This window comes from Salvia hispanica, chromosome 5, assembly GCF_023119035.1.
Source record: "Salvia hispanica cultivar TCC Black 2014 chromosome 5, UniMelb_Shisp_WGS_1.0, whole genome shotgun sequence".
In the NCBI taxonomy this organism is placed as follows: domain Eukaryota; kingdom Viridiplantae; phylum Streptophyta; class Magnoliopsida; order Lamiales; family Lamiaceae; genus Salvia; species Salvia hispanica.
Genome location: NC_062969.1, coordinates 24413824 through 24431365, shown reverse-complemented (window position 1 = coordinate 24431365; position 17542 = coordinate 24413824). Strand labels below are relative to the sequence as shown.

The following is a 17542-nucleotide window of genomic DNA, read 5'->3' as shown; positions in this document are numbered from 1 at the left end:
TAATCCTGATATATTGGGTAGTGGTGATTAATATCTAGCGGTGCTAGGATTGCTATTATGTTGAAACGTGCGCGATGTGAGTCTCGTTTGATAATGTCCTCAAGAGGAGCTCGAACAAGGTTTATTATTCGGAAAACTGGCCAGTTGGAGTTTTATTACTCTATGAATAATAAATAAATGTTTCTTGCTAAGTCCACTATTGGAATTAATAAGATATTAATTAATTAAGTCCATAGGAGACATTAATTAATTAATGGATATTTATATCTTAAGCGCTGGGAAATAAATTATATAAATAACGGAAACTCGGATTACTTGTAATTTCGGATTTGGATGGGGAGAGTTCAATATTACTTCTGTAGTGGCTGCTCGTAATATTCCAATATAAGCTTGTATTAAATTGTGAGTTCAATTTAATTAGTTAAAAGCTAATTGAGGGAGCACATATCCAAAACCTTCCATAGATCCATGTCTGAGCCCAAAAGGAACTTAATATAAATAGGAGAATAAAAGAGACAGAAATCATAATTTTTGATAGCAAAAATTTTGTCCCCTCTATACTAGAGGAGTTCGAATTTCTCTCTTAATTGGAGAATGATTTCTTCTGTCTTCTTTATTCGAGTCCTAGTATTTTGATAAGATCAGCCCACCCTGATATCGAGATACAGTTCGGGAACCAGAGAGAAGATCCGTGGTCTAGTATTGAAGATCATCACGTGGAGAAGGCGCGAGCAATCGACGATTCTTTGGAGAATCAAATCGGTAACTCTAAACCGTAGAATTCATGTTTTAGGATTTACTCTCTTTAAGCATGAATTATTTGCGTTCTAGCATGCAATTATCTGTTTAACATGTGAATTGATTAATCGCATAATCGGTCAAATAGATCCTTATCTGATTTATTTGTTTTGTACAAGTCTTCCGCTGTGCAAGGGGCACCAAACCCCAACATGGAATGTGAGGCCTATTACAAATTATGGAATATTCCAACCGGGACTCCTAAAGTGGGACAGATGGAGTATTATATTCTCCGACCTATTGAAGATGACCTACTTTTATTTTTGGTATGTTCCAACCAAGATGATCCATTATTGAAAATGGAAACAACTTTATCTCTACTTTAATATCTTTCTCTTGCTCTATTCTCTCCATTTTACACACAAAGTAAAGTTGCATAAATTTTCCTGCCGCCCAAGAAAGGGGTCACCTTCCTTGGAACAAAGGGAGTACTATTACACGAGGGAGAGTATATTTTATTCAAGATTGTTTAATTAGTAGTGCTGCCGGTGGTTGTTCCTACCAATCAATTTCGAATCGTATAGCGTCGGTTGCTCCCATAACATTTTGAATTCTTATTCAATTCTATGTGGCATTATCTTATACCATAATGCCATATTTGGTATAGTGGAATGGAATAAGGAGGAAATGGAATAAAGATGGAAATAGAATGACTGACAATTTCATTTCATTCTTGTGCTTGGTAAGCACAAGGAATGGAATTGTTATTCCTTGATTGATTTCATTTCTATGTTTGATAACTACAAATTAATATGGAAATGGAATGGAATGAAATATGAATAATTAATATGCTGATTCTACCAAAAAAAAAGCACTACACACATTTCACACACTACACGCACTTCACACACTACACACATTTCACACACTACACGCACTACACACATTTCACACACTACACACATTTCACACACTACACGCACTACACACATTTCACACACTACACGCACTACACACACTACACACACTATACGCACTTCACACACTACACATATTTGTGTGAAGTGTGTGTAGTGCGTGAAATATGTGAAATGTGTGTAGTGTGTGAAATACGTGAAATGTGTGTAGTGTGTGAAGTTTGTGTAGTGTGTGAAATATGTGTAGTGTGTGAAGTGTATGAAATACGTGAAATGTGTTTAGTGTGTGAAATGTGTGAAGTTTATGTAGTTTGTGTATAGTGTGTGTAGTGTGTGAAGTTTGTGTAGTTTGTGTATAGTGTGTATGTGTGTGTGTGTGTGTGGATTTTTCAATTATTAAAAATTTTAAAATTTTAATTTTATTATAAAATTGTGATGATATTAAATTTAAATATAAATAAAATAATATTTATATAATTTTTTTTAAAATTTAAAATAAGAAGAAAGGAATATGAAATGGAATGGAATGGTCATTCCTTAAATGGATGGAATGACTATTTCCATGTGGAATGGAATGGTTATTCCTATGAGCAAAATATACCAAACAAAGGAATGGAATAGAGGTAGAAATGACATTCCATTTCTCCATTCCATTCCACCATACCAAGTAGGGCCTAAGGAGTAAAACTTAAAAAACATGTGCGCTTATTCAAAAGGAATTGAAAATGAAAGAGTAACGGTATTATTAGTAGATTTTTTAAACTATAAGGGGGTGTTCGGTTGCCAAGATTAAATCTCATAATTAAATATGTATCATGTTTGGTTCATAAGATTGAACCCTACAACTTAATCCTAGATAGATAGTCTCATGATAAATAGTCATACCCTCCCCCCTCCAACTAAAATAATCCCACAACTTAATCCTAGATGGATAGTCTCATGATTATTAGTCATGGCAACCGAACGCCACCTAAATAGAAGGTGTTGGAAAGGCAGAGAAAGTGGAAATCGCGGTATTCGCAACCATCTTCCTCATCTCCTCCGGTCTGACCCGCATTTTTCTGAGGAAAAAGGAGCGGTTTCCGCCGGGGCCCTTCCCCCTGCCTGTGATCGCCCACCTCCACCTCCTCGGCCCTCGCCTCCACCAGACCTTCCACGACCTGTCCAAGCGTTATGGGCCGCTGATGCAGCTCCGCTTGCGCTCTACCACCTGCGTGGTGGTGTCGTCCCCGGAGCTGCTGAAGGAATGCCTGAAGAAGCAGGACCTAGTGTTCTCGTCCTGCAAGCAATCTACCGCCATCGACATCATCACTACTACTCCTCCTTCGCCTTCGGCCCCATAACCTCCTACTGGAAATTCGTCAAGAAGCTCTGCACCTACGAGCTCCTCGGCGCCCGCAACCTCCTCCACTTCCAGCCCCTCCGCACCCTCGAGGTCAACTCCTTCCTTCAAATCCTTATGCGCAAGGGTACGACCGCCTTAATTTAATCAATCAATCTTATGATTAGAGCATCCACAATGCTACCCAAAAAACACGTCCCCTACTTGCCCTTTCCTCCTCTCCCAGTCAGATTTGGGCATGAAGCCCACTCGCGCTCCCTACGTTATATTGATTTAAAACATTTTATTTCCTAACAATGAAACACGAAATGAACCAAAACGTCATTATCGTGAACTCTGTGTTTGTCGTACATCACTACCTTATACTACTATATAATTGTATATCTATATATACAAGAGTAAAGGCCAAAATTGGTCCTGAACATATGACAATTTTATGTTTTTGTTCCTAAACATTATCTTTTGATTTTTTGGTCCTGAACATATGAAAATTTGATCATTTTGGTCCTCCGTCAACATTTCCGTTAAAAACTAACGGTCAACGAGTTTAATCCTGATTTTGACCAAATTAAACTTTTAATTCTAATTTTTTACTCCCTAATTAATTCTCTAATTATTTTAGTAATTATTTATTTAAAATCAGGTTTAAATAATATGAAAAATAAAATGAAAAATTGTAATAACTCTTCTCCTACGCCCCAATCTCCATCTCCGTCCAATCCAACTCCATCACCATCGCCAACAACACCTACCCCGCCTTCAACAGCTCCGCCTCCACCATCTCCCTCATCCACACCTCCACCCCTCCAAATGAAACACTGAAACTGCACAACATATTTCAATTCTTGAAAAAAAAAGAAAAAAAAAAAGCTATGCTATCGATGGAAAAACAAGGCAGCAACTCGAGCCACCGCCCTCCTCCCTCCAACTCCTCTCCCACCACCAAAGTCAACCCGATTCAGCCCCACCCCATGGCCCCTTCATGGGCTCCATTTCAATTTAACAATAACCCACAAACTTATCCACCACCGCCGCCGCCACAAACTCACCCCCCTCCACCACCAATTCCGACAGCAAAGCCTTGGTGGTTAAGAAGCCCTCCAAGGACCGCCACACCAAAGTTGATGGCCGCGGGCGCCGCATCTGTATTCCGGCCCTCTGCGCTACTTGAGTGTTCCAATTGACCAAAGAATTGGGCCAAAAATCGGACGGAGAGACCATCGAGTCGCTTCTCCAGCAGGCGGAGCCCTCCATCATCGCCACCAGCACCGGCACAGGCCGTCGAAGTGAATCTCGTTGAGAGAGATAGACGTTGCAGTGTTTCATTTTATTTTTTTTATATTATTTAAATCTGAGTAAATGGATGAAGGCGATGTGGAGGGGTGGAGGTGTGGATGAGGGAGATGGCGGAGGCGGAGCTGTTGAAGGCGGGGTAGGTGTTGTTGGCGATGGTGATGGAGTTGGATTAGACAGAGTTGGGGATTGGGGCGTAGGAAAAAAGGAATTACTTTTTCATTTTATTTTTCATATTATTTAAATCTGATTTTAAATAAATACTTAATTACTAAAATAACTAGAGAATTAATTAGGGAGTACAAAATTAGAATTAAAAGTCTAATTTGGTCAAAATCATGATTAAACCCGTTGACCGTTAGTTTTTAACGGAAATGCTGACGGAGGACCAAAATGATCAAATTTTCATATGTTCAGGACCAAAAATCCAAAAGATAATGTTTAGGACCAAACATAAAATGACCATATGTTCAGGACTAATTTTGGCCTTTACTCTATATACAAATATATGTCACTTATATCCATTTTCATTTGTTCCAAAAAAATTGTCATATTTCACTTTTAACATTTTTGGTAGTGGACCTCACATCCCACTAACTCATTTTCACTCGAATGTTATAATAAAACTAATGTATAAAAGTAGGACTCGCTTCCCACTAATTTTTTCAGCTCACTTTCTATTATATTTCTTAAAATCTGTGACAGGTTAAATGGTTAAAAATTATTAGAACGGAAAGATTATCTTTTAATATGCTAACTACAACCAATTCTAATTATTCTAATTCGTTGGATTTAAAAATGGATGGTCAGTATTCAATTTCTGCTCAATGTCAACTCCATTGCAAAATATGTCAATCGGAGTATATTGATGTCAACTTAGTATGTAAAAAAATTTTCAGAGTATTAATGGAAAGTGAATTTTTTTAGTTACAGCTTACTTAATTCTTTTTTTCATATTTCTACATTTTTTATTTCCTATTTATTTTTTATTTACTTAACTGACTTAATACAATTTTTCTAAACTGCGTATCGAAAAGAAACGCTTCAACTACCGTTGAATAGAGGGAGTACTATGTGATTGCATTGACATAATTATGTCATTATATTGACATTTTCCTATATTTGTTGCATTAATATTTGACATTGAATAATGAATAGTTAAGGGAAGGCATGTAATTTGGCCATAATAAAATCTGCTAATTAGTGTTGTTAAAACTATTAAATCTTGTCTCACATCGACTTGGTGATAATCCTATCTCATCCATATAAGGATGAATAACCCTCCCCTTATAAGGCAGTGAGTAGCCCATTTCTAATAAGTGTGATGATGAGAGGGAAAATTGGGGGAGAGCTTCAACCTTACTGAGGAGCTGGTGAAGCTGACCAGCAATGTACTCCCTCCGTTCCATAGTAATAGAGTCATTTTGTCATTTTGGTACGTTCTATAGTAATAGAGTCGTTTTCTTTTTTAGTAAAAGTCAACATATTTTTCCACAACTACTTTACTCTCTCTTACTTTTTTTATTTCTTCATCTCTCTACCTTTTTCATTTTCCACTTTATTCTCTCATTACTTAACTCACCTAACACAATTTTTCTTAATCTTCGTGCCGAAAAGAAACGCTTCCATTACTATGGAACCGAGGGAGTAATATCGAACATGATGTTGAGCATAAGGTATTCGACGTGGCTGATATCATCTGGCCTCTGGGTGTGCAAGAACTTCGATCTCCAAGGTATAAAGAAGAGATCGTTGGATATCCAGAGAAGATACGACGCCTTGCTCGAGAATATCATCACCGCCCGGGAGAAGCAGCGCCGCCTCCGCTGGGGTGGCCAGGGATTTTCTAGACATGTTTCTGGATATAAGGGAGAGTGGGAAGTGAAGAATCGAATTGGGGGATCAATTGCTGTAATTTTATTTCTTTAATCATAGTTACAGTAGCTACAGCCTTTTATAGGCAAGGGACTAAATTACATATGGTAATACAATCAAGGAGATCCTATTCTATTTACGGAGAATGATCAATTAGAATAAATCACATTAATGACATGATTTCTTTCCAACACTCCCCCTCAAGTTAAGTAACGGGATTCCCAATACTTAACTTGCCCAATACTTCTCTGAATGACTTCGAGTTCACTGCTTTGGTCAGAATATCTGCCAGCTGATCTTTCGACTTAACAAACGGCAACTCAACAATCTTCGCTTCAATTTTCTCCTTGATGAAGTGCCTATCTACCTCTACATGTTTAGTTCTGTCATGTTGGACTGGGTTCTCGGAGATGCTGATAGCAGCCTTATTGTCACAAAAAAGTTTACAAGACTTGGATACATCAAGATCGAGTTCTGTCATGAGCCTTTTTAGCCATAGTATCTCAGTGAGACCACTCCTAATTCCTCGAAATTCCGCTTCAGCACTTGAGAGTGCAACCACCTTTTGTTTCTTGCTTCTCCAAGTGACAAGATTGCCTCCAACAAAAGTGAAGTACCCTGCAGTTGATTTTCTGTCATTTGGGTTTCCTGCCCAATCTGCATCAGTAAAACCATTAATCTCCAAATGCCCATGTTTCTTAAACAATACTCCATGTTCGGCAGTTCCCTTTAAGTACCGAACGATCCTCAGTGCAGCTTCCCAATGGTCTTCCTGAGGTGAGTGCATAAACTGACTAACTACTCCCACAGCATATGCTATATTTGGTCTAGTATGGGAGAGATAGATAAGCTTCCCTACTAGTCTCTGATATCTTCCCCTGTCGGTGAGTTTTGCTCCTTCGAGTATCTGCAGTCCATGATTCTGTATCATCGGAGTGTCTGCTGGCTTGCAATCTATCATCCCAATTTCAGCTAGAAGATCAAGAATATACTTTCTTTGGTTGATGAAGATTCCCTGATCCGATCTCAGAACTTCAATCCCCAAGAAATATTTGAGATGGCCAAGATCCTTCATTTCAAACTCCTTGAACAAGTTCTTCCTTAGTTCGCCTATTTCTTCTTTATCATCCCCTGTGATGATCATGTCATCGACATAAATGATAAGACATGTGATCTTCCCATTCTTCTTCTTGATGAACAATGTATGGTCCGAATTACTCTGTCTGTAATCATACTTCTTCATCACTTCAGTGAATCTACCAAACCAGGCCCTCGGAGATTGCTTCAATCCATACAATGTCTTCTTGAGTTGACATACTTCCCCGGATTGAAACTCTTCAGTGAATCCAGGGGGAGGAACCATGAATACCGGCTTTGGCAGCTCACCGTGCAGAAACGCGTTTGTTACATCAAACTGGTGGAGGGGCCAATCTCTGTTTGCCGCAATGGAGAAGAGAACTCTCACTGTATTGATCTTAGCTACTGGCGAAAAGGTCTCTGCATAGTCAACTCCATATGTCTGAGTATACCCTTTTGCCACGAGTCGTGCGTTGTATCTTTCAATCGAACCATCTGGTCTTCGTTTGATTGTAAATACCCATCTACATCCAACGGCTTTGACTCCTTCTGGTAGCTTTCCTTTCACCCATGTATTATTCTTCATTAATGCTCTCATTTCAGTGAACATAGCTTCTCTCCAATGCTTATATTTCATTGCCTCTTCTGCAGTTTGTGGAATTTCCCCTTCCTCATACAACGCAGCTTCAAATGCTCGTGCCATCTTGGTCAGATTTCCCTGTACAAAGTTTGCCACTCCATATCTGCTCTTTGCACCAATCTTCTCGGGAGAATATCTTTTTGGGGGAATGCCTCGAGTACTTCTATATGGAAGAGTATATTTCCCAGTGTCACTATCCACAGTGTTATCCTCACCCTCTGTACTGTTAGTAACGACTGAACTGATATTCTTAGTTCTAGATTCAGGGTTTACCTCGGATATTGGTGGAGAAAGATCGGAAGGCAATGGTTGAGGAGGCTCTTGTGGGGAGGTTTGCTCGGCGGTAGTGACAACTGACTCTGTTTGATCCTCAATCAAAGGACTTGGAGGTAGCACAAACCAACTTAGACAGTCCCCATAATTATTATTAAGATTTTGCTCCCCCTGACTGTTAAGGTGGTGAGGGTAAAAGAATCCGGTTTCCGAAAAATTGCAATTTATAGTAGTGACAATTTTTTTAGTGGATGGATCAAAGCACCTGTACCCTTTCTGGTTTATCCCATACCCAACAAAAACACATTTGGTTGCACAAGGAGAGAATTTGGTTCTCTCATGTTTAGGAATGTGGACATAGACTGTACACTCAAAAACTTTTGGTGTCATGCTAAGCGATTCAGGTATTTTGGCTTGGGTGGAGAGAATATCGAGGGGAGTTTTTTTGTTTAGGATTTTTGTGGGTAATCTGTTGATAAGGTAGACGGAGGTTGCTATAGCTTCAGGCCAAAGGAAAGTTGGGACTTTAGACTCAATCATAAGGGCACGGGTCACTTCTAAGATGGTTCTGTTTTTCCGTTCCGCCACCCCATTTTGTTCCGGTGTATAAGCACATGAAGTTTGGTGAACAAGACCTTTTTTTCTAAAAAATTCAGACATGGTGTTGTTGACAAATTCCCTCCCATTATCTGACCGAAGGATTTTTATGGTGGTTTGGAACTGGGTTCGAATCATATGGAAGAAGAGGATAAATTTTTTGGTTACTTCAGATTTGTGTTTTAAAAAATAAATCCAAGTCATCCTAGTGCAATCATCAATAAAGGTAACAAAATATTTATAACCATTTCCCCCAATAACAGGTGTAGGACCCCAAACATCAGCATGCACTAGATCAAACATAAATTTCAAACGAGTATCTGAAGGTTTAAACGATTGTCTGTGGCTTTTGGCCAAAACACATGTCTCACAAGAAAAATTTTTAGGAAGTGCAAAATCAGGAAACAAAAGCTTAAAATAACCAGGGGAAGGATGTCCTAGTCTTCTGTGCCATAGCCAAGCCTCTTCTTTCGTGGATCCGTGAGCTAGCATCGCACTACCATGTTGAGCTGCCCCATCCACGTAGTAGAGTCCCTGGTTCTCAGTGCCACGCCCAACGATCTTCCTCGTCCGAATATCCTGTAAGATGCAAAAACTCGGGTGCATTAGGAGTGTACAGTTCAACTCTCTTGTCACATGACTTACTGACATCAATCTCTGAGATAAACTTGGAACAAATAAGCAATTTGATAATCGAAGATTTGGAGAAATCTCTATAGTTCCAGTCCCTGCTACTGTAATCAGTTCCCCGTTCGCAGTTCGAATAAAAGTCTTAGTAATTTCACCAAAGTCAATAAAATCAGTTCTTTCAGGAGTCATAGTATCTGTGGCCCCACAATCAAAAATCCAACCTTTCCTATTCATTCTATCACCTTTTTGCACATTAAACGCAGCGGAAACATTCATCAGAGGTGCAAAACGATTTCGGGTATCAATTCTATCAATTTCGGGGGCTAATTCGGAATTACCAATATTTGTGGGCAACTTATCACATTTAAAACAATCTGGGGGCTTATATTTAAGGTGGGGTTTCAGACAGAATTTATGCAAAAATGGGGGGTTTAATTGCAAATTAAGAAGTTTATTAGGGTTTGGTAAATAACCAAACCCTTTACCTCCATTGAAACCGCCGCCTTCCCATTTCGGCGCCTCCCCTGCTCCGACTCTCTCCACAAAGTTTCCGACTCGGATTCCACCGCCTCCGCCGCCGCCGTTGCTGCGCCGCCACCACCAGGGTTGATTTCGGTGTTGTTCAGTTTGTTTCCTTCACCGATTGCTCCTTCTCGCAGTGTGATTTGGGCGTTCTGTCGTTGCCCTGTTTCTGCGATGTTGGCGGCGGCGAATTTCGCCTGAGCTCGTGCCCTCTGCCTCTCGTCCCACCATTCCGGGTATCCCACCCGTAGGAAACAATTCTCCCTTGTGTGTTTATTCTTCCCACAGTGGGAGCACCATAGCTTGCTCTTGTCAGGTTTAACTCCGGTTTGGTGTGTGGCTCCTCCGGCTGGTGGCGGTCGCGGTCCATTCCGATTATTCGATCGGTCTCTTTGCGCCCCAAATCCGTAACCTATCTCCCCCGATGATGCATCGGCGCTTCCCGCGCCAGAGGAGTCTCCGGTGAGTGAAGAGGGTGCCAGTGGCATGATCTTCCGTCGAGCCGCCTCCCTCTTCACATACCCGTAGGCTTCTTCGACTGAGGGGTATGGTTCCAGTTTGAGTATGTCCCGCCGGATCCCATCGAATTCCCCGTTTAATCCGGTGAGGAATTTGATCAACCGTTTCTCACTTGAGAATTGCCGGAACTGCCTGACTCCTTTATCGCAGCACGTCACCGGCGATTTCTGGGATCTGTCGACGCTCACCCACAAACCGTGGATTCGACGGTAATAAGTTTCGAGATCCATAAGGTACGGATCCGCCTTGCTTTCAAAGGTGATTTGTAAGTTGTCCCAAAGTGCCTTGGACGTCTGGTGATGGGCAAAATCGGCGAGAATCCCAGTTTCGATATTGTCGACGATCCATGAGAAAACCACGAGGTCTGTCTCCTCCCACTCGCGGTATCCCTTGCTATCTGGTTCGGGTGGTTCGTCGGTGATATGAGAGTATCCCCTTCTACTCCCTATCGCGACCTTCATCAGCCGTGACCACAACGGGTAGTTTTTCCCGTTCAGTTTGAATGCCACGGTAACATTCCTGGTTGTTCTTAATCTGGATGATTCGGTTGTTATTTTCTCCTCCTCTGAATCTGACATATCTGTGTATAAGGATAGGGATTGGTTTCTGTGTTTGGTTTTAGTTTCTTGGCTGAGAATTGGGTATGAAACAGGCTATGATGAAAGTTTTCTGAGCCAGAATTTCACCTGCTCTGACGCCATGAAGAATCGAATTGGGGGATCAATTGCTATAATTTTATTTCTTTAATCATAGTTACAGTAGCTACAGCCTTTTATAAGCAAGGGACTAAATTACATATGGTAATACAATCAAGGAGATCCTATTCTATTTACGGAGAATGATCAATTAGAATAAATCACATTAATGACATGATTTCTTTCCAACAGGAAGGCAGAAGTCACTTTCACACGGGAGCATCTCAAAGCTTTAATTCTGGTAACCTCTCATTGAATGACATTTTAAAATAAGTTGAATTTTTCTCGTTTCGGATAATTTTATGTAATGATAATATGTTACTTGTACCAAATTAGTTTACGTGTGGTACTACTATATTCCTTGATTAATTTATGCATTTATCGACATTTTAGTAAGTATTTGACGCCATGGATTAATATCAGGATTTCTTCACTGCCGCCACCGAAACGTCGTCGATAGAATCGGAGTGGGCGATAGCGGAGCTGATTAACAACCCTAGCGTGCTGAAGAAAGCTCAAGACGAGATTGCGAAAGTCGTGGGATTCCAGAGAGTTCTAGAGGAATCCGACGGCCCAAACCTGCCGTACCTGCAGGCCGTGATCAAAGAAATATTTCAACTACATTCGCCGATCCCAATGCTGGTGAGGAAATCGTTCTCGGATTGCGTCGTCGACGGCTACACAATTCAAGCCGATTCTCTGCTGTTCGTCAACCTCTGGTCAATGGGCAGGAACCCCAAGATCTGGGACAGTCCGGCAGAGTTCCGGCCGGGGCGGTTTCTGGAGAAGGCCAACTCCGCCATCGACATCAAAGGGCAGCACTTCGAGCTGTTGCCGTTCGGCACGGGCAGGCGGGGCTGCCCGGCGGTTTTGCTGGGAATTCAGGAGGTGGTCCTCATAATCGGATCTATGATCCAGTGCTTTAGTGGAAGCTGCCCGGCGGCTCCGGGGCCGTCGACATGACGGAGCGACCGGGGTTCATGGCTCCGCGGGTAGAAGATTTGATCTGCTGCGTCGTGCCGCGGATCGATCCATCCACTGACGGACCCAGGTGGGGTCGACCGACCCCACCGGAGTCCGTCGAGAGGTGCCGGAATCTTCATTTCATGGACCTCCGACCCCACGCAGCCCTGCCTTGACCCTGTGAAGTAGAGCCCCACCAGGGCACTCGATTGTCCATTGCCGGAAAATAAAAGGAGATGGAGGTGTCCACTATAGATGGCCAGGCCAAGCCACAAAGTGTGGCCAGGCCACAAAATCGTGGCCGGGCCACCAATGCCCATGTTTCCCACTATAGTGGACATGGCCAAGCCACCAAAAATTTTATTTTTTCCATTTTGTTTATATTTTAATTCTACTACAATAATAATTGAAAAAATGCATACGAACTAAAATTAAAACAAAATCTTCGTTGTATTATACAAAGGGGTAAAATTATACAACGAAAATTTTCGACTTCTAATAAACTACTTTCCCAACGCATATCACGCTCTACGCCCTCCTCCCCTACGATTCCAAACCTCTTCTACCATATCAGCCTGCAGTGTCGTATGTGATGTTTCCCTCCGCATATCGGCGAACCGTTGGATCAAGTATGCATCACTACGCGGTACACCCATCTGCAGTGGGGCGGTTGCAACACCGTGACTCGTACTTGCACCCTCTTCCGGTGCCCAGTTCTCTGCAGAATATCCTTCGTCCTCTATTATCATATTGTGCAATATGATACATGCATACATGATGGAGGCGACATCATTTTCGTGCCATTGTCGAACCGGGCACCGAAGAATGGCCCATCGCGATTGGAGGACACCAAAAGCACGCTCAACGTCCTTCCTAGCACTCTCTTGTTTGGCCGCAAAATAGGATTGTTTCGGCCCAACCGGCTGCCGGATCGTCTTGACAAACACGGGCCAACGAGGGTATATCCCATCGGCTAAGTAGTATGCCCTGTTGTACTGCGTCCCGTTGGCCATGAATCTGACCGTCGGACCCTCACCCCGACACTCATCATTGAAGAGATGGGACGAATCTAGTACGTTGATGTCGTTGTTCGACCCTGCGACACCAAAATAGGCATGCCAGATTCGCAGTCGGTAGTCAGCAACAACTTCCAGTATCATTGTTGGGTGTCTTCCTTTGAATCCAGATGTGAACTGCCCCTTCCAAGCAACCGGGCAGTTCCTCCACTCCCAGTGCATGCAATCGATGCTGCCCATCATCCCCGGAAAATTATGCACTCGCCCGTGCATATCTATCAATCTCTGGCACTCATCGGCATTTGGCTTCCGTAGATACTCCGGACCGAAGATGGCCTGGATACAATTACAAAACTGCCTCAGCGCCGTCAGAGCAGTTGTTTCACCCAACTGTAGGTATTCGTCGAACATATCAGCGGGTCCGGCATAGGCAAGCTGCCTAATTGCAGCGGTACACTTCTGATATGTCGACAACCCGGGTCGGCCGGTAGCATCATTGCGCAATGTGAAGCACCTGTACTGCTGCGCCAATGTATTCACTATATGGATGAATAGCCGTTGCGACATTCTGAAGCGGCGACGGAAAATCTCTGCTGGGTAACGGGGGTTATCGCCAAAGTAGTCTTCTACCAACCGCTGGTGTGCCCCGACATGGTCACGCCAGATGGTCCGCCGATGATAGAACGAACGAACGAACGCCGCCGCCTCCTCCTCCTCTTTAGCTTCCCGTTGCACCTCTTGAACGAGTTCATCGAACTCCCTATCCACCAATTGTTGGAACTCATCGCCGGAACTCATTTTTCAAAAGTATAATTGGTGATAAAATGAAAAGAGTGGAGATTGGAATGGTGTAAAAAATTGGGGAAAAATGGGTATATTTGTAGAAGTAATTAAAAAAAAAAAAAAAAAATCGGAAAAGGGGAGCCGCGGCTCGTGGCCGGTACTATAGGAGGGCCGCGGCTCGCGCCCAAGCGCCGTGGCCAGGCCACGATCATGCCGCGCCCACGTCCACCCTCCGCCGCGGCTGCCCACCCCTCTCACTATAGGGAGCCGCGGCTCGCGGCTCTCCCGTGGCCCAGCCGCGGCTCGCCTACAGTGGACACTCTTAGTTACTACTATTATTAATACTACTTATAAGATATTTATGTTTATAATCTATTTTCAACTATAATTCCATTATAATTTTATTAATTTTAAAATATGTTGATAACTCATCACGTGATTATTTTATAAATATATGTAAATACAAATTTTAAAAAATAAATATTTTGAATTTTATAAATATATGTAAATACAAATTTTAAAAAATAAATATTTAAGTCAAAAGATAAAAGTAAAATTATTTAATTTGTACAACCTCTATTCTGCATTAGGAGTCCATTTTGACATTTTTTCTATTTGGTAATAGGAGTTTTATTTTACTTTTACTTAAAATAGAACATAGATTTTATATTCTATTAATTTATTTTATTATAATATTAATATACTCTATAAAAGTGTGATTTAGTATTTAGAAATTTAGATTGAGTTGGGGTTTGGGCTTCTGTAAATAAGTTTTTTAGTTTTTAAAATATTATAAGTATTAATAATATTGAATCTGTCCGACCCCACGGGCTTTGTATCCTGCGTCCGTCATTGGATATATCGGTGGTTGTTTATGGAGAGTGAGCGCAGGAGCTTATTCGATCAGTGTTTTATTAGTACTAAGTGCTTTCTTTAATTACTGCTTGGTTGAGTGCTGGGAATTGTCTCTGTAGTTGTGTATGATGAATTTTAAATATTTAATAAACTAATTATAGTGGTGTTATAGGCCATATCATTTATTTATATTGGGTTATTATCTCATCTATCATCTATCATAATTTAAAGTGACAGTTTGGTGAAAAGACATTGATACCCTAAAATGTTAGCTCCTTGAGAAAGTTTTGAATCACTTTTAAATAGGGACTGCCATTAATTGAATCTGCATTTATTATGTATTGTGGACTAAGGGTATCCACAATAGTGGCCCTCTTGGGCATGCCCAAGCCACCATTTCTTGGGCATGCCCAACAATGTCACGACCCAACTTTGCTAACTATAGCAAGGTTCGATATACCGTGACTGTGGTGGATAATAAGAATGCGGGTTGGGTAAAAAAAATGGACTTCATGGTTGAACTTTCTGACTGTAGAGTATAAACATTGAATACATGAATAGAATGGCTCGATCACAATGACTCGAGTCGGGGACAATACAATATACTGGTTAATTATCAGAGTCTTTAGAGAAATAAAGAATTTCACTTGCTTTAATGCACAGCGGAAGGAACTGAACGCGGTTCCATGTATGAAGACACGAACCTCCGAGAGTATTGAATGGAACTATAAGTAGGTCTGGTTTAATTAGCACCCTTCCCTCCATCACAGCTCAACCTGCACATTTAGAAGTACATGCAGGGCTGAGTACAAAAGTACTCAGTGAACACATTGCCGAAAACTACAATAATACATTTGAAAATATTGTCAAGCCATTATCACAGTAACACTCAGGGGTTTTATTAAAAAGACCTGAGTTTACTAAATACCATTTTTCGACTGCACAGTCTAAGTTCTTTCTGTTCTTTGCCATATCTGTACATCTTGTGCCGTAGAGATGGTGTTCTCCTACGGTCACCTTAACTTTCATGTGCCGGGAAAGTGGCCACTTTCCACGAGCACCGGACCGGCCAACCCTCTCGATGACACACGGTCCACGTGTACACTAGTCCAAGTAGGGACTCTCCCCTTGCTGGGACCCGAATTCGATTTCTTACTTTATTTGGCATAGCACATTCGGTATAACCAAACAGATAGGCATCATACATAAAACAAAACATTTAAGGCATGACAACATTATTTTCATAATTAATCATCATAAAATAATTCTTTATACTTTTATCCATTGTAGGATAGGAAAGTTCACCTCGTATGCTTCTTACTCCGTATGACAATATTAACCCACTTGGAGTTAAATTCCTTGCGATGGACCTTGTCCAATAAAAGATAATAAACTATTTAGCTTCAAAGAAATAACAATAGCGGATGATATGCTCTTAGGATATGCATCCTATTTTCCTTCTCTCTTTCATAAACTCATTCACTTTAATTAAACCCGTAGATTTAATTATTGGTATTAATTAATCGAGAGATTAATTAATTTAATAAACTTGAGGATTTACATACAAACCCACTTACTCAAAATTAATTCAAGAGAATTTTATCTCGAGCGATTAATTCAATCATAAATAATGAATTCCAAATAAGGACTAATTAATTTTAGTCTAACACTCATTTGATATTTGAAAGGCCCAAAAGTCAAGGGAGCAAAATCATTATTTCAATTACCTACTGAGTCAAACTAGCTGCTATACGTAACTTCTTTCTTATCATCATTTATCTCTATTCTCTTCCTAACTCTCTCTCTCTCTTTCTTTTTCTTTTCTAAATTTTCGCCACACAAGGTGCAGCCTCGAGTTTCTTCACGATCGGGAATTCAAACAACATCCGATTGTCACGAAATTTTAACCAAAGGTAGAAGACTCATAAAGGATCATTCTTACCGAAGGAGATCAAATTTTAACGGTTAGATTTTCCAGAAATAATTTCGGAAGTGGCTGTCGGTTTCTACAGTAGCAGCGTCGATTTTCTATACGATCGGGGGTTCAAACGTAGTCCGATCGTTCTGAAATTTTAAAGGAAGGTAAACAACTTATCTAACTTCATTATGACCAAAGGAAATTTCATTTGGACGGTTAGATTTTCTATTATAAATTTCCGAAGTGGCTGCTAAAACAAGAGGCTTATTTTGAAACATGTTAGGAGATTTTCTAGTTTCTTGAATAAAAACAAATATGACGTATTTGGTAAAAGGAGAGCATGCTTGGTTGTGATTCTATGTTCTATATGAATTCATGCTAACATGACGTGCTTGATAAAACTTGAAAAGAGTTAACTTGCGGTTTGAAAATCATTACCTCAAAAGAACGATAAAAGGTTTATTTAGAAGTGCTTCTGCTTGAAATTCTCCTTCTTGAAAAATGCTTGCTTGAAACTTGCTAGGAAAGATGGAAAACTTTTCTGTCTGCTTGCTTAAAATTTTGGGTGAAAAGAGATTTTAGGTGCGTATGATTTTGGTAGAAAGAAGTTTGAGAGTGCGTCGCAGAAGTGTGATACTGGATTTTGGTGTGTGTAGCAAAGTGATGCCTCAGAGAAGTTATGAAACTTGAAATTTCACAACTCTCCTTCCTTATACTACTTTCTGCCGACACTCGCATGCAACAAAAAAAATAATTGAAAGCTTTTAATTCAACGCTCTTCCTGATTTTGGGGATATGTCTCCCTTGATTTAAATTCTTGTCTGCAGATTTTGCAGAAAATAATGACTCGCCTTTACATACACACATATATATATACACTTGAATTATA

At 40.8% G+C, this 17542-nt stretch overlaps 1 protein-coding gene, 2 long non-coding RNA genes and 1 pseudogene across 3 annotated transcripts; 2 read left to right on the top strand and 2 right to left on the bottom strand.

Annotated features, from left to right (window-relative positions):
- Positions 1–2196: 2196 nt before the first annotated feature.
- LOC125189692 lies at positions 2197–12257 on the top strand (annotated as a pseudogene).
- Positions 12258–12602: 345 nt separating this feature from the next.
- On the bottom strand, positions 12603–13895 carry LOC125189690. The gene has a single exon (XM_048086943.1). It carries the CDS (start codon positions 13893–13895, stop codon positions 12603–12605), a length of 1293 nt encoding a protein of 430 aa, XP_047942900.1.
- A 1335-nt stretch (positions 13896–15230) lies between these two features.
- Positions 15231–17501, bottom strand: LOC125187260. The gene is made up of 3 exons (XR_007170585.1): positions 17092–17501; positions 16041–16105; positions 15231–15511 (listed from the first exon to the last, which is right to left on the bottom strand). It is a non-coding gene; the product is annotated as an uncharacterized LOC125187260 (long non-coding RNA).
- Positions 16112–17225, top strand: LOC125187261. Its single transcript, XR_007170586.1, has 2 exons — positions 16112–16648; positions 16714–17225. It is a non-coding gene; the product is annotated as an uncharacterized LOC125187261 (long non-coding RNA).
- Positions 17502–17542: the final 41 nt, after the last annotated feature.